The sequence below is a fragment of the Oryza glaberrima genome, chromosome 11 (assembly GCF_000147395.1).
Source record: "Oryza glaberrima chromosome 11, OglaRS2, whole genome shotgun sequence".
Lineage (NCBI taxonomy): Eukaryota > Viridiplantae > Streptophyta > Magnoliopsida > Poales > Poaceae > Oryza > Oryza glaberrima.
Genome location: NC_068336.1, coordinates 14954232 through 14980177, shown reverse-complemented (window position 1 = coordinate 14980177; position 25946 = coordinate 14954232). Strand labels below are relative to the sequence as shown.

Below are 25946 nucleotides of genomic sequence, written 5' to 3'. Positions count from 1 at the left end.
GGATTGGGATTACGAGCTGTCTGAAGGGGGCCACTCGAAGCATACCAACGTCTCCTTTTTTTTTTAATTGGAAAGAGTACATAGGTGTTGGTTTTATTACGGCCAGTGATGCTGGGACATTGCCGCTGGATGATTGGTGACGGTTCCAAAACCTGTACCTATATCGGGTTTGAAACTGCCACCTATTGCATAATCTGCGAGAATGTGTATTCAATAGTAATGATATCTATTCAGTAGTGTCTATTAGGTGCAACTGGCACCTAGCTAATATCTTGCATTAGAAACTCATAGATATAAAAGTCTCGTACAACAAATTTCTATACTTCAAAATTTATATGTTTTTATATTGTAGGCCAAAATAGATTTTTTAATAAGAATTTAGTCGTCAACTAACGGTTAACTAATAGAAAGGATACCGGAGAATTTTACAAGAGAAATATTTTCATGCAAAAAAATCTTGGGGGAGGAGGCGCCACATCTGTTCCAATAGAAGCCGTCACTGCTGGAGGGTTCTGACACTTGTCCCCACCTTCGACACGGTCTCAAAATAAGCAATGGGTATAGGGTGGAAACAGATCCCCTGACTTTGTTTAGTTTGTAGTTGTGCCACTGACATGTGGGTCCTACTTTGGTATGGCCCACATGTCAGTGGCACAACTACAAACTGCACAAAGTCAGGGGATCCTCATTCGTATAGAGTTTATTGTTATTTTTGGAAAAAGTACGAATTACCCTCCCCTGAACTGTCGCGGTCGTCTGAATTACCCCCTGAACCACAAAACCGGACATTCTTCACCCCGAACAATGTAAACCGGACAAATTACCTCCCTCGATCCAATCCACGGTGGTTTTGGTCTATGTGGCAGTCCAGTCAACAATTTATTTATTAAAAAATATGTGGGCCCCACCTATCAGTTTCTCTCTCCTATCTCTCACTCTCTCTCTTCTCCTTTAGACGGCGGCGGCGAGGCAGGAGCGCGGCGAGACGGCGGCGGCGGCGGCGGGGGCGAAGGAGGCGAGGCGGTGGCGGCATCACGATGCTCCAACGCATCGGCGCCCGCATGGCGACGGCCTATCTCGCAATGGTCGTGGCGGCGCTCATCGAGGCGAGGTGGCTCCGCGTGGCCCGCGACGCCGGCCTGGTCGACCGGCCGGACGCGGCAACGGCCTGCCTCACCATGGTCGTGGCAGCGCTCGTCGAGGCGAGGCGGCTCCGTGCGGCCCGCAATGCCGCCGCTGCACCCCGCCGCTGCTCGTCTCCTTCGCCGCACCCCGCCGCCGCTCGTCTCCTCCGCCGCACCCCGCCGCCGCTCGCCGCCTCATCCCCCGCCGCTCGCCTCCACCGCCGCCGCCACTCCCTGTTGCCCGCCTGCCTCCGTGCGCGTGAGTGAGAGAGAATGAGAGAAGAGAGAGAGGAATAGTTGGATAGGAGTATGACAGATGGGTCCCATATTTTTTTAATAAATAAAATGCTGACTGGACTGCCACGTAGACCAAAACTACCGCAGATTGGGTCGAGGGGGGTAATTCGTCTGGTTTACATAGTTCGGGGTGAAGAATATCCGGTTTGGTGGTTCAGGGGGGTAATTCAGATGACCGCGATAGTTCGGGGGGTAATTCGTACTCTTTCCTTGTTTTTAATAGCTGAATGATTTTGTAATCTAGGGTACAATCGAAAAATTAATCTATTATAAAGTTTAAAACGAATTTAATTTTTTAAAGAAATTTACTATAATGCTTTTTATGAAAAACATACTGTTTATAAACTATAGAAGCATGTCGTATAATTAATCTATTCTTCCTATATTTGGATTAGAGCTTTCTGTGCCAGGAAAGGCACAAAAGCCACATGTTTTGCATGGTATTTTTAGGAAAAAATTGCTACAGAACAATTAAAAAACTTGTAATTGGCTGTGAGATATCGCAAAAAGTGATACGGCTGATGGACATTAAAAAATTGTGTGATTAGCTACAGGACACCAGATGCAATATTTTATAATTTCTAGGTTAAAAGAGGTGAGATTTTTTTCAAAATAGCGAGATTGCCCCTGGCACCTCTCCTCTCCAGCTCGCTCGCCTGTCACGGAGCGCGGCTGCCTCGTGCTCCCGCAGCCTATCTTTGGCTCGTGCTCCTCCACCTCTCATCCCCCTCCCTCCCCCCCACCCCCCCCCCCCCCCCCCCCCCCCCCTCCTCCCGCAGACCGTGTCCTGCTCCTAGCGCACGCAAGGTCGGCACCCACGGCTGCCATGATTCGCCCTCCATGACGGGTACCTCATTGATCTTGACGGCGAACCCATCCGCTGCCCGACGCCCATCGCCCGTTGCAACGTCCAGGCCACGCTCGCCAGGGAGAACTCCAACATCATCGGCACCTGCTCCTTCTGCCCGGTCAGCGAGATGTTCACCAGCGTGGTGGCGACCACCCCTGTGCTCGGCGCCGGCGGCGACAACACTACCGATGGATTCACCTGCTCCGGCATTAGCTGCTGTGATGCCCATCGCCATCGGCTGCCCCACCTACCTCGTGCAGTTCCTTAGCCTGGACTAGAACTAGGAGCTCAGCGGCAAGCTACCCATCGCCGTGCGCATCGCCGAGCGGGGCTGGTTCGAGGGCGTCGCTTCCAAGCTCCTCAACAGCAGCTCAGACGCCGCCACTCGCCGGTCCCGGTGGTGCTAGAGCAGTAGGCGGTTACGGGAGCTCAGGGCGCGCGAGGCGGAGGCGGTCGCGTGCGAAGCGGCGGCGGCGCTATGTGATAGGGCCAGTGAGCTGGAGAGGAGCGGCGCCAAGGGCAATCTCGCCATTTTGAAAATTTTATCACCTCTTTTGACCCGAAAATTATAAAATATTGTATCCGGTGTCCTACAGCTAATTACACAATTTTGATAGTGTCCATCAGCTATGTCACGTTGTTGTGATGTCTTAGCCAATTACAAGTTTTTTGAGTGTCATGTAGCAAATTTTGCTGAATTTTTATTATCAAAGAAAAACATGTTGCTCCCATCCAAAGATAATGAATCAAAAAATATGCTTGAAATTAATTGCATGTATTCCCATCGAAAAAAAAAGTAACTGAATATAAAGATTGTCTCCACTCTCCAAATTAACTGAAAAACATGTTGCTCCCATCCAAAGGCCTTGTTGGGCTAGTTCCTTTCCATAGGTATTGGAGGAGGTTAATTCAGCATCCATTAAGGTGCGTAGAAAATACTAGGGATGAAAATGGTATGGAAATTTCTAAGATTTCTGGCTGCCGTTTCCAGTTTTCACCGACCGTTTTAGTCGGTATCGGTAACCGACTGTGGTGGAAATGGAAACAGTAATATCTTCTGGAAATGGTAGTGGAAATGGGATGGAGATTTTTCCGACCGTTTTGTCGGTAACCGTATTTGTACGGTAATTTCCATCAAAATTCCGAAAGTTCCCCAGCGGCTCAGCCACCTCAACTTATCGGAAGCCCATGAATGAAAGAAACCCGGTAGGCTTGCAGCCCATAATAAAAGGGGAAGTGACCAGGGAAAATATTGTTAACCCTATGACATGGCATGTGGATTTTGCTGAACTTTAGTCTCCTCAACTTATCGATGTTGAAGTATGAAGTATTGTTAAACTTTCTTTATATTGTTTGTCAAACTTATTATCATATCACCAATTATCATATAACGGTGTTATGTGGAGTGTGATGGTGCAAAAATTAAGTTAAAAAGTCATCTACGTGCATAGTTAAATGCGTGCTATGCCACACTCCGCTGATTCCGACATTAATTTTTGACTTCCGACCAATATCGGTATATTCCGTTCCGATGGTCCCGTTTCTGATATACCGATATTACCAATATCGTTACAGTTTCCGAGTCTATTGTTCCGATTCCATTTTTGAGAAAAAAAATACGAAAATAAAAATGGTATAGGGTTTTTCCGACCATTTTCATCCATAGAAAATACCGAACAAGCCCCAAATGATATAATGTACAGTGCTTCAACCTTATGCATTTAGGAGAAGTTCTGAGGAAATTGGAGTAGAGTATATATGTATAATTTTTTTTTACGGGGATATGTATAATATCATTTACAAATGGAAAAAGAAAAGATATATCGTGTCGAAATCCACCAGATCGAATAGGTATTCGCACCTGCAAATCACTACACCATTCCCTATGAATCTGTCAGCAAGGCCCACATACGCTGAAAAAGCTACTCTTTCACACAGAGAGGGTCAGGTTGTCACTGTACCCACGACGGAATAAAAATTGAGCATATGCCTAATTTATATCACAATTTCTATATATATGATTACTGCTCAATATACCGACATATATTTAAGAGCAATTTTTAAAAAAGGTAAATAGTCAGAATTATGTTCTAGCTTTAGCTAAATATTTCAGAGAACTACAACATTATTTATTTGCCTTACGAATTTAGCCTACTTATCACACAGGTACTAGTACGTGGATAATACTCGCACTCTCTTAATAAGAGTTGTTCCACATTCCATATGCATTGAGGATAAAATTAATTTTCTCGTAAAACCGTTTGCTATTTGTTACCGTTTTATGAAATACTCCCTTAAAGTTGTAGCAAAGAGATAGTCTCAGCTTTTGTGAAATTTACTTTATATTTATATTTAGCATTTACATCCGCTCCAAAAATATTGTGTCAAATACAATCCCCAGTTTATTTCACCCCGTACATTCACCAAACTTAATGCAACAGGCAAATTGTATGTACATCATTCATTTACCAAAACTTGAAGCGACGTATATACATGCCAGCGCAGGGTTTCTGGGTTTGTACAGTACAATCGCAACAAATCAGAACAAGCTGCATCCGGAACTCAATAAAAGGACCTAGAGTACACACACTCAAATATATTTGTACGAAATAAAATGGTCACAGAATTAATTCACGTTACGCACACAATAAAAAATCAAATATATATTTAGTTTCATCACAATTCTGTCTGTGAGAATCAAATATATTATATATATTTAGTTGACAATATTGTACCCTTTTTGATACATTGAGAGTACAGTGTGCATGTGTACATAGAACTAAACTCGTGTGCATATGAGCATTTGTATTCGCTACAGAATACCCAAAATTTGTGTAATTTGCTTATAGACATAAAAAAACGTGTCATGGCTGAAAGTCACTTAAAAATCAGTAATTTGTTAGAGGACACTTTCGGCTCAATTGGAAAGATAAATTATTAAAAAAGAGGAGATTGCCCCAAGACCACATGCTTCAAATATGGCGTGAGAGTAAAATTTAGAAATTATGCAAATCTAAATTTACTATCAACCCAAGTACACCACTAACGTACATCATATTCCATCATAGTAATTTACTGGATGGCATTTTCATTTTCTTGAAAAATTTCTCTCCCAACTAAGCCAAAAGTGTTCTCTAGTAGATTACTAGTTTTTAACAATGTCTGGCACGTTTTTACGATGTCTAACAGTAAATTATACAAATTTTAAATATCCTGTAACAAATTTTGTCAGATATGGAACCAAAATGAGTCTATTAGTGGAGTCACAACTACAACTCACCCTCTGTTTCATGGCCTTCGTCCATCTCAATCACACACGAAGCCGAACTTGGCTGGAATACGAGGCCAGGGTCTAAGGCGTTGTTTAGTAAGGGACTTGTGCTTTTGTGAGAGAGACTAAAATAAGTCCCTCCTCTCCCAAAAAGTAAACCCCACATTTAAAATCTTGGCTGGAATTGTCCCAATTTCCATGACACGTCGTGTCTGACGAATCAAGATGACAGTACCATGTTCCCTTGGTCATTTATGCATATGCCACCAATAAAAGTTGCTCACCGATCGAGCTTACTAAAAACATGAAATTTTGTTGTGTCGTGTCACCTTCACGGCAAGTGTCACTCCTTATCTTGCCTGAGTACAGACATGCAGTGAGTGTTATTTTCACCTTATTTGCAAGCTGTCCATGTTGCAACTTTCACCATTTCACAATTCCCCACATAGAGAAGACAGCCAACAATCAACAATGTAATCAGATCTTCACCAATGCCTTGCCCATGACACAAAAGGGGGGCCAATGAAGGCAGCCCTTCAGCATCAGATACCCCTGCCAAGGCTGCAAATGCCATTTGGGATGAGGCCAACAAATGCCCATGAACCAAACGTAGCAACCAAAGGCAGCCATCGAAATTGTTGTACCCTCTCAAACACACATAAGCCAAGCAATGTAGCTGTTATCACACAGTAACAAGGCAGGCAGCCATTTCTGGTTTCTGCCACCTTGTAGCCTGCCATGTGGGGCTTCAGGAATTTAAAGGACCACACTCTCTCTCACACACACACTCCTCCAACACATATTTACACAAGTTCTGAATTTACCCATCAAACTTCTTGTAATCCTTTGTGTTTGATTGTCTTCAATGTATAGAGATGCAATAATCTTGTAGAAGTTTCCATAACATCCGTACCATATGCTCTTAATAGTGCAGTAACGTAGGGCTTGCTTAAAAGGCAATGCAGTCTAATTATAAGCTAGTCTAATTATATGCCGCGAAGACACAATAACGAGGAATAAGACTAATTATAATTTTAGGTAAGACTTTCCTACCTATGCTCTTCGCGGTCGAAAACTGGCTAAGGAACAAAAACGACGAGAAAAACCATAGATTGGAAAATTTAAGTTGCAAAAATTCAAAATTAACAAGCATGCCCTATAGGTTTTAGGGGAAAAAATATGTAAAATGCATGGGTGGATGGCTCTTAATTGTATGCAGCTAACTGGGCATCCAAGCACAGGAGGCAGGCTAGCTGGATAGTAACATGCAGGATGCAACTGCTCCAGATTTAATGGCTGCCCAACGCCGGCCAACTATCCGTCGATGTCCCCATCTACACGGAAGGAGATCTTCTGCAGTAGTGAAGCTAGCTGCTGCTGCGTTGGGGTTGGCTCACTGACGTATTCACATAGTATTATTGTACTCCTATCCTATCTACGGTTTTCTCTGTTTGTAGGATGCTGGTGAGTTGGTGATTGCGTTTAGACGAGGGCTGTGCTTAATTGTTAGCTCTGCCAGCTTGATGGGTTTTTGTTACTCGCTCCATCCTAAAGGCATGTTTAGTTCGTGAAAAATAAAAAATTTTGTGCCACATCAGATGTTTAACCGGATGTCGGAAGGGGTTTTTAGACACGAATAAAAAAAACTAATTTTATAACTCGTCTGGAAACTACGAGATAATCTTGAGCCTAATTAATCCGTCATTAGCACATGTGGGTTATCGTAGCACTAATAGATAATCATGAACTAATTAGGCTCAAAAGATTTATCTCGCGATTTCCCCTCTAACTGTGCAATTAGTTTTTTTAATCTATATTTAATGCTCCATACATGTGTCCAAAGATTCGATCTGATGTTTTTGGAAAAAAAATTTGGGGAACTAAACCAGACCTAAAATACACTAAGTTTTCATTCGACACATTCTCAGTTACCTCTTCAAAATATATAAGACATAGGTCTGGACTAATTGGGGCTACAATAAAATCAAGTGGTAGTAAACTTATATAAGTAGTTTAGTGCTAATAGTCTCATTTTACCAATACTAGGTTGCTAATATTTGGACAAAGTTTAAACTAGAAAAGTTGCTATATTTTGAGACGGAGTGAGTATTATTCTCAACACCAGGTGAAATCTATTATGGAAATGTGAAGTTTTGTGGAGTCACAAATTTTGCGACTTGTGCCGCCAATATTGATTGAGATATATTCAGAAATTCTATAAATTATTAAGTTATGATATTGGAGTTCAAGACTATTGTATATGCCTGATTTTACCGTGTACAATATAAATGTATTTTTACGAAAGATAAATTGACACTCAATGTTTATAAATTCTTGTATATCGTCCAAACGTGTATCAATAAATCTTGCAGAAAAGATAAAGATTAAATACAGACACGTAAAACGAGAAAGCCATTAATATATGATTAAATAAGCTTTAATTATTTCAAACTTAAAAAATAGAATAATATAAAATTTTCGTACGAAATAGTGAAAATTAATTATGCTAAAAAATCAAGATAAAATATATATCCCAATAAAAAAAATGGAATCTACGTCGCAAGATCTCACAACCCCAGCACCAACCTTTTGGATCCCAATCAATGCCACAACAGAAAAAAAAACCCTAGAATATCCACACAATTGAATGATTGATTGCAGCTCAAGCTTCAATCCGCACAATAAACAGATTTTACATTTCTAAACCTCTAAAAAAGAAAATGCAATATTAGATTGTTCATACCCTCCCATAAATAATCCTCCTGTACAACATAATTGCACCCTCTCTTCTCTTCAGCACACTCCCACTGTGGGAGTCCCACAAAACCCCCCCTCCTCTCCTCTGGCTCCCTCTGCCACCCAGCCACCACAGGATGGCATCCTCCTCCTCACCTCCACTCCTCCTCCTCGTCTCCCTCCTCGCCGCCGTCGCCGCCACCTTCCTCGCGGCGCAAGCTCTCGCCCAACACCAACCCCAAGTACCACTCCCATCTCCACTCTCTCTGTCTCTTTGCATTTCAAGAAACCAAGAACTGTACTGACCGTGTTCGTGTTCGGTTTCGTAGGGAAATGCGACGGCGGCGGCGGGGGAGGGGTGGAGGCCGAGGCTGAGGAAGACGTACGTGGAGGGCGGCGCCGCCGGGATGGTGCCGCGGCGGCGGAGGCTGGTGGGGAGGTTCCAGATATGCGCGGTGTGCACCTGCTGCGGGGGCCCGCACGGGGTGTGCATCCCGGCGCCCTGCTGCTACGCCATCAACTGCAACATCCCCAACCGCCCCTTCGGCGTCTGCTCCTTCACCCCGCGAACCTGCAACTGCCTCAACTGCCATCTCTAGCAGATGCAGCACATCACATCAGCCAAGAAAATCAGGCAAGAAACCCCAAGTAAAAGAAAAAAAAACAGTAATGCTTAATGCTGCTTTTAATCTCTTTGTTTTTTTTCTCTTTTTGATTTTTCTTTGGTTGGTGCCAAATCGAGAAATGCTAAGAAGAAATTTGTTTGGGATTGGAAGAACACTTGGATCATATAGTTAGTAGTTGTAGTGAGTGGAAATATTGGTAGCTATGAGTAGCTTTGTGATGGATGGATGGATGGATGTTTTTTGGTTAGTTTTTTTTTCCCCATTTTGGGGGGTGACTGGTTAATGTGGTGCCTATTGAATTGTGGATATAATTAATTAGTATCTTGGTATATTTGAAACAAAATTGAATTTGTTCTGTATTGTTACGCATATTCTTCCTAGTGGTCGTGTAATATATACCGCTTTAGTTTACTGTCTTCAAATTCATATTGCAGAGCTAGTATGGTTCTTCTCAGTGACAATGGGTGACTTGGTGGATTTCTGTTCAGTACCAGAGAAAAAAATTGTTTTCCTGATTTGGTTTTGTTGTGATTGAATCTAGCATGTGTACAACTGATGTTTAATATGTGGTGATGCGTGGAATGCGGCAGCGATAGATACAGGGTACATGCAGCACGACTCTTATCAATCATAATATCATCTACAATGTCAAGTTCTGTTTCCTTTCTTGTTATGCTTTTAATTGATGCAATCTAGCATTCATTCTGTTGCACAGTTTTTGGTTTGCAGTTCTAATGCCTTGTTGATGCGATGTCCACCTGATTCTATTAGCACAATTAACTGAATATTATTCTGACTCTGACTGTTGGAGAAGAATCTGATGAATTTGTGTGCAAGGTTTCAAAAAAAAAAAACTAAAGTTAGCTCTGATCAGTTCTTGTAGAAGTATGTTTTTTGTGTAGGAAACTTTTTAGATTGATGCATTTGAGTAAGTTTTAGTCTAAGTAGTTCCTATTATAAAGTATAAGACTAGGACAAGCAGATGTACTGAAGTAATTAAGGGCCAGTTCGTATTAGATGATATTGGCATCTGGCTTGACTCGTTTTCAATCCAGCTGAAATTCCTTTTGAATACTACATTTCAAGCTCTGCCTTAGCATATGTCCTCCTATCTGATTTTGAAGGTTTGCACTTTACACTTTGATATTGCACATCAGCTAATTTTTGCCTTTTCTATCAAATTTTTTAATCAGCTGTCCTGAGGGATGCATTCCTTCTTTAATTCTCCTGTGCAGTACTACACAATAACTATTAACTACCGTCTTCAATGAAAGTAAATGTTGTGGTTAGTGGCTGTCCATTTTAGTATGTTTTTTATATTGTTTGCTGTCTTTGTTGACAGTCCATGCCACTATGGCAATGTCATTGAGACATAGAAAGGAAAATAAGTATATTAGGGTAGGACTTGTCCACACTTCATTTGGCTCCTAAACCACCCATAGTTGCCTTCTGCAGATTTTCTATTTAGATTATTCGCAGATAAATTAATGTTGATGGATTAATTATTATATGTTATAAATCTGATAAATAGCTTGCCACAAGTGGTTTAAGCAATGCAGTAGAAATTATTTTTCTTTCAAAAATCATATTTTTCAAAGCATGTACTAAATAATCCGCACCAATAATTCGGTGAATAAACAAAAATGAGCATGGTGATTTGGTCATCGACATCATAAGTTTCTGTTGCAGTTTAGAGCCATTTCCAATGCTCGAATTTGCTGAAAAAATCGAAAACTCCAACTAATTATAGGAAAATAACCTCAGGGGGTGAACAGAGTGCAAATCACTGAGAGAGAAACAAAATACCAGCAAAATTATCAGATTGAGCGTCGGGTCGGATAGATGGTCCAAAAAGAGCGTGCCCTACAGGATATGGTTTTTTCACGTTGTGATGTCATTTCTAAGCCAGCTTCTTCAGGACACTGCAACAGTACTGGGCGGCATCATGGACCAAAAAAATTAGTTCGGTATTAAATTGAGACCTCGACCATTGATTTGTGCTCTTGTGGTCATCAGGCAATGCACATGAGCTCCTGCACAACCACATCTGATCTGAGTCTAGCTGGAGCTCCAGGCCTGTCCCACCCTATCTTATTGTCGTGTAAAACCCTTTAACCCTCAACCATTTGTCACTCTTGCGATATTCAGAACACGGTAATTTCACGGGAGTTATGTGCGTATTCCGCAAAAAAAACATCATATTTCCATATGTATATATGAATGAGTTTTTTTTTAGCACCTCAAACAGTCAATAATGCCGAGTACAATTCAAACCCAACTTTTGTCCTTGGTGCAGCTAGAGATTCAAGTCTCCCATGCCACATGGTTCTTACAGCTATATGACTCCTCATGGGAGACAATTTGTCCTTGGTGAGGAAGATATTGTCACATGACCAAAGGGCAGGCACGAGTGTTGTATTTACCCTTTGATGGTTGTGTGTTTCTACTATCTAGTGGGTGCCTGATAGTGTTTGCAACTGATTCTAAATTTTATGAGTTCCATTTTGGATGGATTTTAGGAGGTTCATTTGCCACTTTCGTTGTCCATCTCTCTTTTAATGATTGATAAGAAGACAACTAAAAATATACCTGAAATTATTCTTTAGAACTAAAATTCAAAATTAGTTTTGGATTTTATGATAATGTTGTGCCAAAGAACCAAACCGAGCTAATATGTATTTATCCATGTAAACAAATAGAGTAATTTTTAGAAAATCCCACATTTTTACTTGTGGCATATAACTATAATTGTTGTGGCCTAAACATTTTATAAAACCCCCCATTTATTCAAATCTCGAGTAATTTGAGCATATCTAAAACAATATTTTTAAAAGTAGTAAAAAGTTAAATGGTTAACGTTAGTCAAGAACTCAATAATTTAAAAATTCATATACACTCTGCGTTTTAAAATTTGAAGTAAATCTATACTCAACATGCATAGCGGTACTTTAGGATCATAATATATGAGGTTATATGTCACCAGTCAAAATACATCGTTTGAAATATGGGGTTTTGTGAAGCAATGCGCTCAGAAAAAACTAACCCCCCCCCCCCCCCCCCCCCCGCGCGCACGCGCGAAACAGAGGTAGGTTGTGTTTAGTTCACGCCAAAATTGGAAGTTCGGTTGAAATTGAAACGATGTGACGAAAAAGTTGGAAGTTTGTGTGTGTAGGAAAGTTTTGATGTGATGGAAAAGTTGGAAGTTTCAAAAAAAAAAAGTTTGAAACTAAACTCGGCCCTAGTATGTATTCGTGCTCGTTAGCGTAGAGTCCCCATCAAACTTTGGAACTCGTTAGCGTAGAGTCCCCATCAAACTTTGAAACTTTCCTGAAGACATTCGCATGCAAGATGCAATAATAACAATACGAATAATCACATCAAAAGAAGTGATAATAATAATAAGAGTCAAAATTTCACCTATATTGTCATACTTCCAAGTGATCCTTAAAATAAAAAGAGAAGTGAGATACCACTAAGCTATATAGAAAAATAAAGGAAAAGAATTACTCATTGTGTTTCATAGTTTTAGTTGTTTCTTGATTTTTTTTTTGGCAAATTTTGCTATAGGACAATAAAAAATTATGTAATTTACTGGTAGATATCGTAAAAACGTGTCATTGTTGAGAGACTATAAAAAACTGATAACTTTCCAAATGACACTTTTGGCTCAATTAGAGAGAAATTTTTCAAAAAGACAAGAATGCCCATAGGGTCAAAAGCCTTTGGGCTGAAACTGGAGCGAAGATGGAATATAATTTATACTAGTAATATACTTGGGGTGACGGCAAAATTAGAGTTGCATGCTTTCTAAAATTTTACTCGAACATCATGTTTGAAACATGTGATCTTAGGGGCATTCTCTTCTTTCTTAAGAATTTATCAATCTAATTAAACCGAAAGTGTTCTCTAGCAGATTACCAGTTTTTTAGGATGTGCTTCAGCCGTGACATATTTTTTCGACGTCTATCAACAAATTGCACATATTTTGGGTGTACTCTAGCAAAAATTGCCCCTTTTTCTGGAATAGTTGTTTTTTGTGTATGTTGAGTATGTTGAACAATATTTGTTTACTTATACACTTCAGAGGATTTTAAATTCATAGAAAAATTACTAAGATTCTATTTAATTTAGATAAGATGACTACTCCATATGAATTAACAAGATCCATGGGTGTAAAATTACTAGAGATTCTATTTAATTTAGATAAGATGACTACTCCATACTAGTATGAATTAACAAGATCCATATGATAAGATGACTAATCCATATGAAAAATTACTAGAGATTCTATTTATTTTCTTTTTAAACTTAGGCAGTGTTTAGATCCATGGGTGTAAAGTTTTGGCGTGTCACATCGGATATACGGACATACATTTAAAGTATTAAACATAGTCTAATAACAAAACAAATTATAGAATCCGCCTGTAAACCGCGAGACGAATTTATTAAGCCTAATTAATCTATCATTAGCAAATGTTTACTTAAGCACCACATTGTCAAATCATGGTGCAATTAGGCTTAAAAGATCCGTCTCGCAATTTACACGCAATCTGTGTAATTAGTTATTTTTTTCGTTTATATTTAATACTCCATATATATGTCCAAACATTCGATGTGACAGGGTGTAAAATTTTGTCAGGGGATCTAAACATGCCCAGAGTTTGGAGGAAACCAAACTTGAACTTGAACCTCGCTTCTCGGTCTAATCAGTTAGATACATTCAATGTAAAAAAAGAAAAAAAAATCCTATGAGACGTCAAAAGGCCATTTCTTATGCTTCTCCCTGTTGGAATTTTTAGAAGAAAGACATAAGTCATGTCTCGTTTCATTGATAAAGAGAGATAAAACATCGAAAAAAATGGTTTACTAAAAAAAAAACAATGTACTACAAGTACCTCAAGATCATCCCACTCCCTAAAGCTACGCTAATTAAACAGCCCAAACCACCAAAACACCTGTAACACCTAGTACAGTTAGCAGGAGTACTGTTACCATGTGAATCATTCTTACTAAAAACTTGCCTATGTAAATTACTAAATTTTGCTGGTCATTATCCAGCCAACCAGAACTTGGGAAGGTAGTTGGAGGTTGTAGATGGGTGTGCATTGAAAACCACCAATTAATGTTGTTGGCACCAATAATCAAGGGACCAATGTGAAAGCTGGCTGCTCATTTAAGCATGGCCTAGTGCCAGTGCCTCTTCCAACTGATTTTGCATTTGCTTAGCCACTAGTAGTAGCAGTATTGCCCCCTTCAATGCTCACTAGTCAAAAGTATTCCAGAAAATTTTCCCTATAAAATTTACCATTTTTTTACATGTTTTGCGGTTAGATATATTCCTGCTAGTTGTGCAATTGTTATTTGTGACTCTTTACTTTGTTATGTTGATGACTTTAAGGCGAATTTAAAATTGCCTTAAGTATGCTCAATGCTCTAAAATTAGTGAAAGAACAGATAGAAAGAGAAATTCCTGAATAAATATAGCCATTCATATTAAAATTGATATTTATATTTAAAAACATTCCGTATTAATTTAGAAACAAAATTAATTTTGAAAGGACACTATTTATGTACAACATATAATGTATAATTTTGGATTAAAACTAATAGGAAATAGAAATTTGGGATTCGAAAAGACTCCCTATTTTGGTGCATAATAAATAAATAAAATGCAACTCCGGAATGTTAATGGTAGAAAATATAATTTTGCTACTAAAAACAGTAACCATGTAAATATAGAAAAAAAGTGATTTTTATATAAAGACAGCATAAGTAAAAAAACAATTAAATACAATTAAATAAATAATTAAAGATTGCTAAACTTCTCTTCTTGTTCCAGTAATTCAATGAAAAATTGATAAACGTACATAATTAATGACCAACATATTGTTTGGTCTAGCATCATTCTGAAAATATCGTACCAACGTTTGGTGTTCTGTGACTCCACTGATTGAGTAATCCTGGTGCCAATAATTAAGCCCGCGTCTGTACGATATTTTGTTGGAATAATTTTGGTTAGACTCGCAGTCTGGCCTGCGTAGTGATGTTAAGAAAAATTGGATGGTCTCATCCACCCGGAGGATTTGGCATGGCGGTTGTCGTGCCTTCCCGCTCCTAACCCTAATTAAAATTCCTTCTTTATTACGAAAAGTTGAAACAACAAACCTATACTTAAAATATATCTCTAACTGACAAAGATTTATAAAAAAATAAATACATATACATAAACAAAATTGCAGTAAAATTAACTAAAATTGCAGACTACATAAAGTTGCACCTTTATGGTCTTTTAATCATAGGAATGAAAAAACGAAGAAATAGGAAAAACACGAGATTCTAACCGGAATAGAAGTGTAAGGAATAATTAATTGATTATAAGAAAATACGTAGCTCCGTTTTGCGTGTGCGGAAGGTGAGTTCCTAATCTCACCTTCCGAAGATAGCTTTAGATTAGTAAAGTGGAATTTATGTGACTAAAAGAAATTGTAACTTGGATGCCAATCTAGCCACTTTCATCACTCCCCCGTTCCCTAATTAAAATTCCTTTTCTATTAGATAAAAGGTCAAACAACAAACCTATGCTTAAAATAAATCTTCAATTGATAAAGATTACAAAATTCAAATACATATACAAAAACAAGATTGCAGTAAAATTAATTGAAATAGCAGACTACATAACACTGCAAAAAATATCTTACTGTAGTGGAATTTATGTGACTACAAAATAAAAAAAAATCAGGCATGTGAAATCTTTTTTTTCTTCTTGTTGTTGAGAAGCTGGAACTTTTACTTATCCTGAATCAGTGTGCAGACATTAGGTGATTATTTTGACATCCACTTCCTATGTCTCAATCTAGCCGTCATGCTACTGCTACAATTGAATTCCAAAAACAATAAAAAAGATTGTAGCGCATGGTTAGCAGAGCAAGGGTGAATGGTGCCAAATTAGGCCCCATTTGCTGAACACTTCACATGCAACACTGCGATCTGACCCTCAGAGACCAACTGGAACAGGAAAACACCCTCCATCTCAGCTCAGCATGTACCAGGCACCGAGCGATTAAACACCAAGACAACAACAACAACAAAAGAGAGAAATGAAAGGTAAACTTTCGCACTCTGATAATGCACAGGTAAAATTGCCCTACACTCTATGTATCTACCAATTTAACCGCCGAGAAAACAAAAACAAAACCTTTGTAGGATTCTTTCCTACCCTGTTGCTAACTTCAGTTTTGCTGTTTACAAGAGCAGCGCAACATACGCTCCAAAGCTTGTCCCACACAGGATGTGACTCACTATGAACTAGTCAGCGTTGCAGCGAAACCAGAGAGACAAACTCAATGCTCCGCCCCCCTGACATTCTTATGTTTATCACAAAATGCTCAGGGTACTTCCTTAGCAGCAGAGAGAGCCCGTGCCACGGTCTACCATCAGTTTCGCTCTTGGGCCAGTCTTCTGATGTCAAATATTTGCGCACCCTGCTGTGGTGCCACAAGTCGCCATATTTCTCAAACATCTGAAAAAAGGAGTATGATCGTCAGGATGGAACAAAATGGACAAAGCATATATGAACAATCTAACAAGTTTGTACAACATAATCACGATGTTCATATTGCAGGAAATTGCATTATGACAAACTCATTAGCACAGGTGCAAGACGAACACAAACTATCCCTGAAACAAAATTCAACCAAAGAACTAAAAACCAAGAGAGTACTGGTTAAGAACCAAAGAACTTGAACTACCAAGTATACAGTTTCTAGCAGAGCCCAATTTCTTTCAAAATGATTGTTTATGCTATAATCATCAGATGAAAACAAAAACTAAAAGCCTGCACTGTTCAACCAGCTGAAACCGAAAATACCAATTGGAACACATTTCTACAATTTATGCAGCCATGTCATTAAGAAGGCAGTGAGAAATGATTTTACACTGGTAATTTGCGATCAGAAGAATTGTTGGTAACCCACCATTTTAAGGGATGATTCTAGATGAGTATCAATTGAATCTGGTCACTACTACTAAGAAGCTACATCATGTGGCGGGTAGCACGATCTTTACAAAATTCATTCTTATGGATTGCCGGAATAAAAATAAGAATTGTGAAGTAATACTCCATACGAGGGGTGGGTGTTCGGTTTCCTCGGATGTTACGGTTCGGTTTCTTCGGTTTTTTAGAAATTCGGTTCTCGACAAAAGCAAGCCGAAGAGCTTGTAACAAAAACAATAAACCACGCCGAATAAATCGAACTTATTCGATTTAGTTCGTTGGTTTACTGAGTAAGCCGAAAAAAGTACGTACCTGTTCTGCCATGCCGCAGGCTGAAGTCCTGCAAGCAGCGTAGAAACATATTGGGCCACGGTGGTAGTAAGATGGGCTGGATAGGCTATGGGCTGTAGGGGTTAATGAGAGCTGGATGGTATTAATGGACTTTTCCATTGGTCAAAGGCCTGGACAATGTGGTTTTCACGTAGGGGAACAGAATCATAGAGATTGATCGGTTTGTACGGATTCGTCGGTTGTTAGAGATGAGAAACCGATGGAAAAGCCGAAGACCGATCTACGGGAGAAATAAACCGAAGGAGGAACCGACTACCAAAAAAACCGATAGTTCGGTTTGGTTCGGTGCGGCCTTCGGTTTTCACTGATTTTATGCCCATCCCTAGTCCATACGATATTTTGATGCTATGTTAGTCAAGGCAATCGTGTAGTGCAACAAACAAATAAATCTCTAAGTAGGATAATTTGACCAATATTGTGAACTGAGGGAGAATTATATACAAACAAAATGGCCAAATTTGTGTCCCAAAATTTGAAACATCAGTTGCATTATGATAGGGTGCAGACAACTCAATTGATTCATACTTGTTTGACTGTGAAATTACAGGATATATGTAACACAATTCAAGTTTCAGGATATGTTGCCCTATGCCTTAGTGCCTTACAGACATGTGGTCCCGGATTCATGTGTAAAAAAATATGAAAGTGCCATATTCTGAAAACCAGGCTTAGCAGAGTAGCATAGCCCGAGAAGTATTTTTCCTTCACTGTTGGCTGCAATTTACATTGACTGCGGCAGCCTCAATTCAGGTCAGAAAGACTATCACTGAACATTTAGGCAGCCTCAATTAAGGTCAAAAGAAAGATAATTCCATAAACTGTTTACTTTACACTCAGTCACCAGAGTGGATTTTTGCCTACATGACACTAACGTGACATTACTGTCAGTGTCAGCCAATAAGTCTAAAACAAACAGTAGGGCCCACATGTCATTGACAACCTTCTTCATCTTCTTCCTCCACCTCTTTCCGTTCCCTCTTTCTTTTCTCTCGCTAATACCCAATGTTGGAGTTAGGGTTGCTCTTTAGACAAACGTGACAGATAAGGGGGCTAATAAGGACTTATCCCTTTCAAAACTTGCCACCAGTAGAACATAAATAAGCTAATATGGACAGCGGACAAGTAAGGTGATGCCATAGGCTATAGCACAGGGCCTTCCTGGATAAAGGATGAAAGGATAGCAGCAGAGCACAAATTTTACAAATATTTATTCTTCTGAAAAAGCACCAGTTTCCACCGTTTGTTTAGCTCTGATAGAATGTTAAAAACAGAATGATCATATTTTTATCTTGTAAGTTCAGTTTATTACCTTGCAAGGATGCTAGAAAAATGTATTATCATTTTCATAAATGAGTCGAATAAACAAAATGCAGGAGCAGGCATGTTGTTATCAATTCATGCAGTGTTAAGTAACAAACAGAAAAAAAAACCCAAATGTTATGTTTAGACATGTGATCATTTCGTCAAGAGGAATGAAGAAAAGATTGAGAAAGTTACCACTTCATGAAGCCTGTCCATAGGTGCCCATTCCTGAGGTCCACAGAGATCAGATAAGACAGTAGCTGTTGATGAGATAACATCTTTCTCTTCCAACTGCAAGAGTTGTAGGTCATCTGATTGTCTGTAACCTTTTGATCCCTTCTCAGACTTCCTTCCTGTACAAAATACCCAAATAGATGAATTGTTTTCAACATGCTCAAAGTAATTTGAGGGTAATATGAACTTATATATAAAGGATATCAGCATATGTCCTGTAGTACTATGTATAATGATGATAGAACTTTTATCGATGCCAAATTGGTAACATTAGCTACTATTCAAACACTCCTATCCAAATGCATTAGTTAGATGAATTGCCACCCTTTCAGAAGACTGATACACTAAGCCTGTGAACTATTCCTTCACAAATCTACTAAAACTAAAGGAAATAGCAATGTTGAGATTATTTCAAAACCAAAAATATAGAAAACTGTATGTGGTTCCTTTAGTAGATTGCATTCAAAAACCTAGGATAAAAATTAACAGGCACAGGAACGTCTAAAGGTTGTCACAGTAATTACTAAGATCAGATTTCATAGAGTTTGCATTGCTCAGGTAAGAACATAACTTACAAATCAATATAAGATAGAACCAAATTTTCCTGGAAACTTTAACAGATAAATGTCGCAAAATCAACACAATGGGCTATTCAAAAAATAGGAAAGAATGAATCAATGTAAGATTTCTGATGAGAGGATTGCTGCGTAATTCAAAGAAAAATGAAGTGACAAAAGCAACATGATGGAAATAGCTTATAGATAGACATGCTAGTCAAGCTACACATGCCAATATTGTAAAGAAATGGTAAGAGGAAAAATTGACAAATGATCTCATATGCAAATTATCATAACGAAGTAACCAAAATTTGCATGAATAATCCAAATATCCCCTGCAACTTTCATATTGCATATCACTTTTATGTATCCATAAAGGAAGCAAAAGACAGTCCAACAAACTTAGATTGCTCAACATACATATTATAAATTTCTAATGACATGTAAACTGCAGTTTAGTGAACAAATCACTTGCATAAGTCGCTAATTTTCACCGCTCACGTCTTGTAAGTCCTAAATGTTGATAAGACATAAAGAACTCATTAGCAACACAAGGCACAGCATCAGAAACTGCAAACTCAATATGCAGCACGCAAGCAAATAGGTTCTTACAAAGACCATAAAAGAAACATAATGCCCACAGCAAACTGAATTTGCGGGCAAAGAAAAAAAAGCAAATTAGATTATTAGCAAAAACAGAACGACCACCCTGATTTCTTGTTTTGCATCACCACACATTCAAAACCGTGTCCATTAACCTTTTTCATTTTTCACCTGAAACCAGAAGCAGTCATTCGTATGATCCAATCAAATCAAACAGGAAGCAAAGTTCCACCCAGAAACCACCGAATTGCCACAGTAACACTCAAGCAGCTCCCCTGTATCCCCAAATGTATTTCTATCTTATTTATACTAGAATTGACGCTTGCAAGTAAGCCTATGAGGATAAGATATGTAAACAATTTTGCTGGTATTTGATAAGATATGTTAGGTCGCACAATCCAACAGCAATAAATAATAAAAAAGAGGATTTCTGTAACAATAATCCGATAGAAATGAAGAATAGCGAGATTATGATACCGACCAGCGAGAACCCCAGCGTCTCCGTTCCTCGGCCGCTTCGCCACCGCCTCTTCGCGTTCTTCCTCCCCATCATCCTCGTCGTCGTCGTCGGAGGGAGGCGGCGGGACAACGCGCGGGGCGGGGGCGGCGGCGGAGGCGGAGGCGCGGCGCGCGGCGTCGGTGGCGAAGACGGAGCGGGTGGGGAGGAGGAAGTAGAACTGGGCGTCCCCCATCTGGAGGAGGTCCTGGGAGTCGAGCTTGACGGGCTCGCCGCCGGGCTCGTGGAGGACGCCCTCGACGAGGCACCCGTTCTTGCCGAGCACCTCGAGCGCGAAGCGGCGGCGCGGGAAGTCGTAGAAGATGCGGGCGTGGCGGCGCGACACGTTCATCCCGCCGCCGAGGATCCCGAGGTCGACGTCCACGTCGTCCGCGGCATCGCCTCCGCCTCCGCCTCCGCCGCCGCCGACGCCGGGCAGGTTCCTCCTGCGGCTGTGGCGGCCGAGGACGATGGAGTAGGTCTGCATGTAGTACTCGAAGTCCTCCCCCTGAAGCTTGGCGAACCCCACCTCCAGGTCCGACGCCGGCGGCGACGGCGACGGCGCGGCCGCGGCGGCGGGGCGGCGGGAGTTGCCCATGGGGGTCGGAGGGAAGGGGGGTTGGTTGGTGGGGGCCCAATGGGTTTGGACCGTTTGATTGTTTCGCTAGGGCAATATGGTTTTGGAGTGGGACTAGCAAAACTGTTTGGAGTGTGGGTAAAGGTGGAGTTTGGGAGGGGGAAAGTGAAAAGATTGCGATCACACGTAAAACGATAAAAATTATTATTATTAGAATATGAATAATTGGGTATTAGAATATAAATTTTTAAAGTAAAATCTTTTTGCAAACAATACATCATTTAGGAGAGTTTAGAAAGTGTGCGCGTAAAAAACGAGTAAATTTTCTCTGGGTCAACTTGAAATGAAAGACACTAGGATGGCAGCCTAAAGGAAATTAAAGTGTGCCTTTTAGAATTTCATTTTGGAAAATTTTTGAATACACACGGCCACATTTTATTACACTACAAAAAAAATACCGTTGTTTCTTAAGGTATGAATGGAAGAACATAAGTATGCAAAATCATCGTCATATACTTTCTCCAATGTGTCATTTTAAACATTTATACGGTCAGCGAGATAGTTTGTTGGATTACTAATATAGTATCGGTGAAAAGAATTCTAAAACTACATAGCAAAGATTATTTTTGAAAAATAAATTTAGCCTTCTCATAATCGAAAAGGTGGTGAGTATTTAAAAAGCATCTTTTGTTTGTTACTTGAACGAATGCCCAATTGTATAGTCTTATGATCTTATCTCCACGCAATCCAATGCCTTTGTCATGCCTCCATGCCCACCTCATACACAACTCTTGCAACACGGGGCACTCTTGCTCGGCTCCTTTTATACGTGTTGCTCAAGGGGCATCTATAGGCCTATGCTCCTATGCATGTTAGCAGGTTGGGTCCACCTAGACATACCATATCTACATAGTATGGGTCACGCCTAGTTATACACTTTTGCTACATGTATCGGTCTATCTTGGTGATAACTTTTATTTTGTGGTTTTTTTTCAAATCACATTGTTGGCATATATTGGTATGTGTATCAAGCCAACATCATGTCTTTCACAAATATCTCAGCGATATTTGGAGACATCATTGTACCTGTGTAATTAAAAGGATGCTCAATTTTCACCAAAACATTATAATGTGCTGCATCAAGATTCGTAATTCAGAATGCTGCATCGGCCTTGTTAAATTGTATTTTGGGAAATTTTCGAATATACATGGCCACATGGAAGCGCAAAAATATGCCAAACCACCATCATATATTTTTCTCATGTGTGTGTGTGTATATATATATATATATATATATATCTAGATATATATATATATATATATATATATTTATATGGTCACCAAGATACTTGTTGGATATTATTAATTAGTAATATTAGTATAAAACCTAAAAAATTATAACACTTTGAAACTATTTTGAAGACAAATCTAGTCTTCCCATTTTTAAAAGTTGAATTAGAAATATAAAAAAAATATCATTGCAAACTGCACGTATTCAAAATATCACTTGTTTGTGATGTGAACAAATGTCCTGCACCATATGCGCGGTCTCACAACAATCGTCCATCCTCGATTCATCTCCACGCAATCCAATCCAAACTCTTTATGAATGCACCTATGTCATGCCTCTGCACCCACCCCAAGTCCTTTGGTGCATGATGCTCAGATGCCCAATGCACACCCACCCTCCCCCCACACGTGTTAGCCCTCCCCTCCCACACATGTTAGCAGGATAGACCAACCTAGAGATGACAATGGGGCCCTGAAACCCGGAACCTGACGAGTATTTACCTTATTAATTAGGAGCAATGTATGATTCAATTTTTATCCTCATAGGTCTCTTAACGGGCAAAACTATCATTCGTCGGGTGGAGAGGGTGCAGGTTTGTTCTGTACACTGCTGGAGAAAGGGGCATCAGGCCCGGTTGGTAACCCCCTATAGTCCCGGTTATGTAACTGGGACCACGAATTTGAGACTAAAGATACCCATATTTAGTCCCGGGTAAAATAACCGGGATTAAAATCTCATTTTTAGTCCTAGTTGGTTAGGACTAAAGATGGAGTCAGGCCAGGTCCGGTTGCTATTTTTTCTTTTTTTATTGTTTGAATATTGATTTCACTCCATCCCCAAATCAATCATCACAGATCACAGAACAAAAGGATATCTCCAAATCCTCAAATCGATCATCTCCAAATACATCATAAATTCTAAAAAAAATGCATCACAAGTTCTAAAAAAATCATCACAAATGCATCACATATTTACATCACACACAAATCAAATACATCTCAGATCCATGCAATGAATCACAAATTCTCAAAAAAAAAAATCCATGTCGCTGCCGCCTGCCGCCTCCCCTCCGGCAGAGTCGCAGGACGCCGCCTGCCGCATGGCCACGCCGCCGGTCGCCTCCCTCCGCCGGCCACCGCTAGCCGCGCGTGGCTCCACGCGGCCCCACCGCCGCCCGCCGCCCCCACCCGGCTGCCTGCCCTCCCGGCTCCGGCGCGAGCAGGCCCTCCGCCAGCCTCACTTGCTTGCTCTCGCCGATAGGAAGGAGAGGATAAGGATAAGAGTGATACCATACTATACTATTATTATGTTGATACTTATTTGTAAGTCAGATCTAACAAGTGGTAAAAAGAAATATTTAATTAGAGATTTTAATATATATGTCCAATGTGTATGTCACACAATCAAACCCATCCGATTTGTATACAAATTAGATATATTTTAATATATATGTTCAAAATCGTTTGCACTTTGCAGTGTGGGTAGAGGTGGAGTTTGGAAGGGGAAAATGAAAAAGATTGGGATGACACGTAAAACGAGAAGAGTTATTGTTAGGTTGTGATTAACTGAGTGTTAATTATTTTAAATTTAAAAATATATTAATTTGCACTTTTAAAGTAATTTTTTTGCAATCAACACATCGTTTAGGAGAGTTCAGAAAGCATGTGTGTGAAAAACGAGTAAAATTTCTCCCAATCTACTCAAAAAAACGTAACTAGGAATGCAACCTAAAGGAAATTAGAGTGTGTCTTCTAAAATTGCATTTCCGAAAAATTTTGAATACACACGGCCGCAAATCACATGATTTTGTTACACAAGAAAAAAATTCGGTTCTTTCTTAAGGTATGGATGGAAGGACATAAATGTGCAAAATCATCATCATATAGTTCCTCCAGTGTGTCATTTTAAACATTGATATGGTCAGTGAGATAGTTGTTGGATTACTCATTAAACATTGGTAAAAAAAAATCTAAAACTAACTATATAGCAAAGATTATTTTTGAAAAACAAATTTAGCCTTCTCATAATTGAAAAGGTGGTGAGCATTTGAAAAGCATAATTGAACGAATGTAACCTTGGGATATTTGAAATGTATTCTTGAAATATGTACAATGCTTGTGGATGTATGGTCGTGATGATGCTATAATGGGCTATGACGAATATTAATTTGTAACTCGATGAAATTAATTTATTTGAAATACTTTTGGCTCTATGTTACATATTGCAAAACCAAAAGTCTGTTGGCAAAAGTATTGTGCCCCTAAACATGAAGTGTTGGCAAAAGGTTTATCTGTTGGCAAAGATAGCTATCATAGCCTTCAGGTTATGTGTTGGCAAATGTTAAAACTGTCGGCAAAACTTTTGCCAGCTGCTTCAACGCCGACTGTGGTGAAAATTGTCGGCAAAGGATTTGCCGACAGTTGTGTAGTTGCTGAATATGCCTTTTGTCAACATAATCTTGTGTTGGCAAAAGTGGACCATGGTGTAGTGCAATTGTAGTCTTAATTCCACGCAATACAAACCTCGGCAAGTACGCCTTTTTATCATGCCTTCACGTCGACCTCACACACAACTCTTGTAACGTGACACTTTTATCTGATACCTATTATTCTCTTATAGGTGATGCTAAAAGTGCACCTACAACCCTTTGTTACTACGCATGTTCGCTGGCTGGGCCCACCTAGATATACCATGTCAACATAGCATGGGTATCGCCTAGCTATGCCCCCTTACTGTGTGTATCCGTCTATCTTGGTGATAACTTTTATTTTTGTGTTTTTTTTTTCAAATCACATTGATGGCAATACATTGTTGCGTGCACTACCCTGATATCTTAGGCATCATCATGTCTTTCATAAATACCTCAGCTAGATCTGGAGACATCATTGTAGGTGCGTAATTAAAAGGATGGTAAATTTTCACTGAAACATTACAATGTGCCACATCAAGATTGGTGATTTCGTATGCTGCATCGGCCTTGTTAAATTGTATTTTGGGAAATTTTTGAATATACATGGCCACATATAGCATGATTTTATTATGCAGCTTCTTTGGTATGCCCGTATTTAAACTTCCTACGAGCTAAATGGGGCTACCTCCATTTCTTCAGGACCAAAAAAAAAAATGATTTCATCTCCAGCAATGTACACTCTATATCTACGTCTAGTTTAACTCTGCACAAATTCAAACATTAATATTTCTAAAGTATAGAGTGCAACCATATCAAATTCGAAATTTCGAACAACACAATTCAAATAAATTTAAAATTTCCAGACGTAAAAATGGCATCCTACAAGAAAAGCAAATGTTCAAGACTCCGCATAGCTGCAGCTACATTAATCTGCAATTTCTATCGAGTATGCACAGATGTTTTTCTATCGAGTATGCACAGATGTTTTAGTATTGTAGCTGATGACGATGAAGATTGAAATCAACCAAGGCGACTCAGATATACAAAAGGTACTCCCTTTTATCAAGGAAAAATAACAATCACTTGACTAGAACTAGCAGTGAAAATAGTGTTTACACCCAAATTCGACACCTAGGTTCGAAATAGAAAAACATTACCAAAATTTGAAAGGCGTCGGTTTCCTTCACGGAGCCGGTCTGACCACCGTATATGGGCCTGTTTGACCAGC

The 25946-nt window shown here is 39.6% G+C and overlaps 2 protein-coding genes across 3 annotated transcripts; one reads left to right on the top strand and one right to left on the bottom strand.

Annotated features, from left to right (window-relative positions):
• Positions 1-8332: 8332 nt before the first annotated feature.
• On the top strand, positions 8333-11870 carry LOC127753898 (uncharacterized). Of its 2 annotated transcripts, XM_052279347.1 has the most exons (3): positions 8333-8520; positions 8608-8912; positions 9339-11870. In XM_052279347.1, exons 1-2 carry the CDS (start codon positions 8416-8418, stop codon positions 8875-8877), a joined length of 375 nt encoding a protein of 124 aa, XP_052135307.1. In that variant the 5' UTR covers positions 8333-8415; the 3' UTR covers positions 8878-8912; positions 9339-11870. The 2 variants fall into 2 exon arrangements, with proteins under 2 accessions (XP_052135307.1, XP_052135306.1); XM_052279346.1 differs by lacking the exon at positions 9339-11870 and having other exon boundaries at positions 8608-9247.
• Positions 11871-15987: 4117 nt separating this feature from the next.
• On the bottom strand, positions 15988-21154 carry LOC127753829 (FHA domain-containing protein FHA2-like). Its single transcript, XM_052279279.1, has 3 exons — positions 20426-21154; positions 18746-18903; positions 15988-16423 (listed from the first exon to the last, which is right to left on the bottom strand). Exons 1-3 carry the CDS (start codon positions 21036-21038, stop codon positions 16214-16216), a joined length of 981 nt encoding a protein of 326 aa, XP_052135239.1. The 5' UTR covers positions 21039-21154; the 3' UTR covers positions 15988-16213.
• Positions 21155-25946: the final 4792 nt, after the last annotated feature.

Coding starts and splice junctions, on each gene's coding strand:
- LOC127753898 (XM_052279347.1), top strand. CDS start 8,416: ATGGCATCCTCCTCCTCACCTCCACTCCTCCTCCTCGTCTCCCTCCTC. Junction 8,521..8,607: donor TCGCCCAACACCAACCCCAA/GTACCACTCCCA, acceptor TCGGTTTCGTAG/GGAAATGCGACGGCGGCGGC.
- LOC127753829 (XM_052279279.1), bottom strand. CDS start 21,038: ATGGGCAACTCCCGCCGCCCCGCCGCCGCGGCCGCGCCGTCGCCGTCG. Junction 18,904..20,425: donor AGACGCTGGGGTTCTCGCTG/GTCGGTATCATA, acceptor TATTTTGTACAG/GAAGGAAGTCTGAGAAGGGA. Junction 16,424..18,745: donor TGGACAGGCTTCATGAAGTG/GTAACTTTCTCA, acceptor TCCTTTTTTCAG/ATGTTTGAGAAATATGGCGA.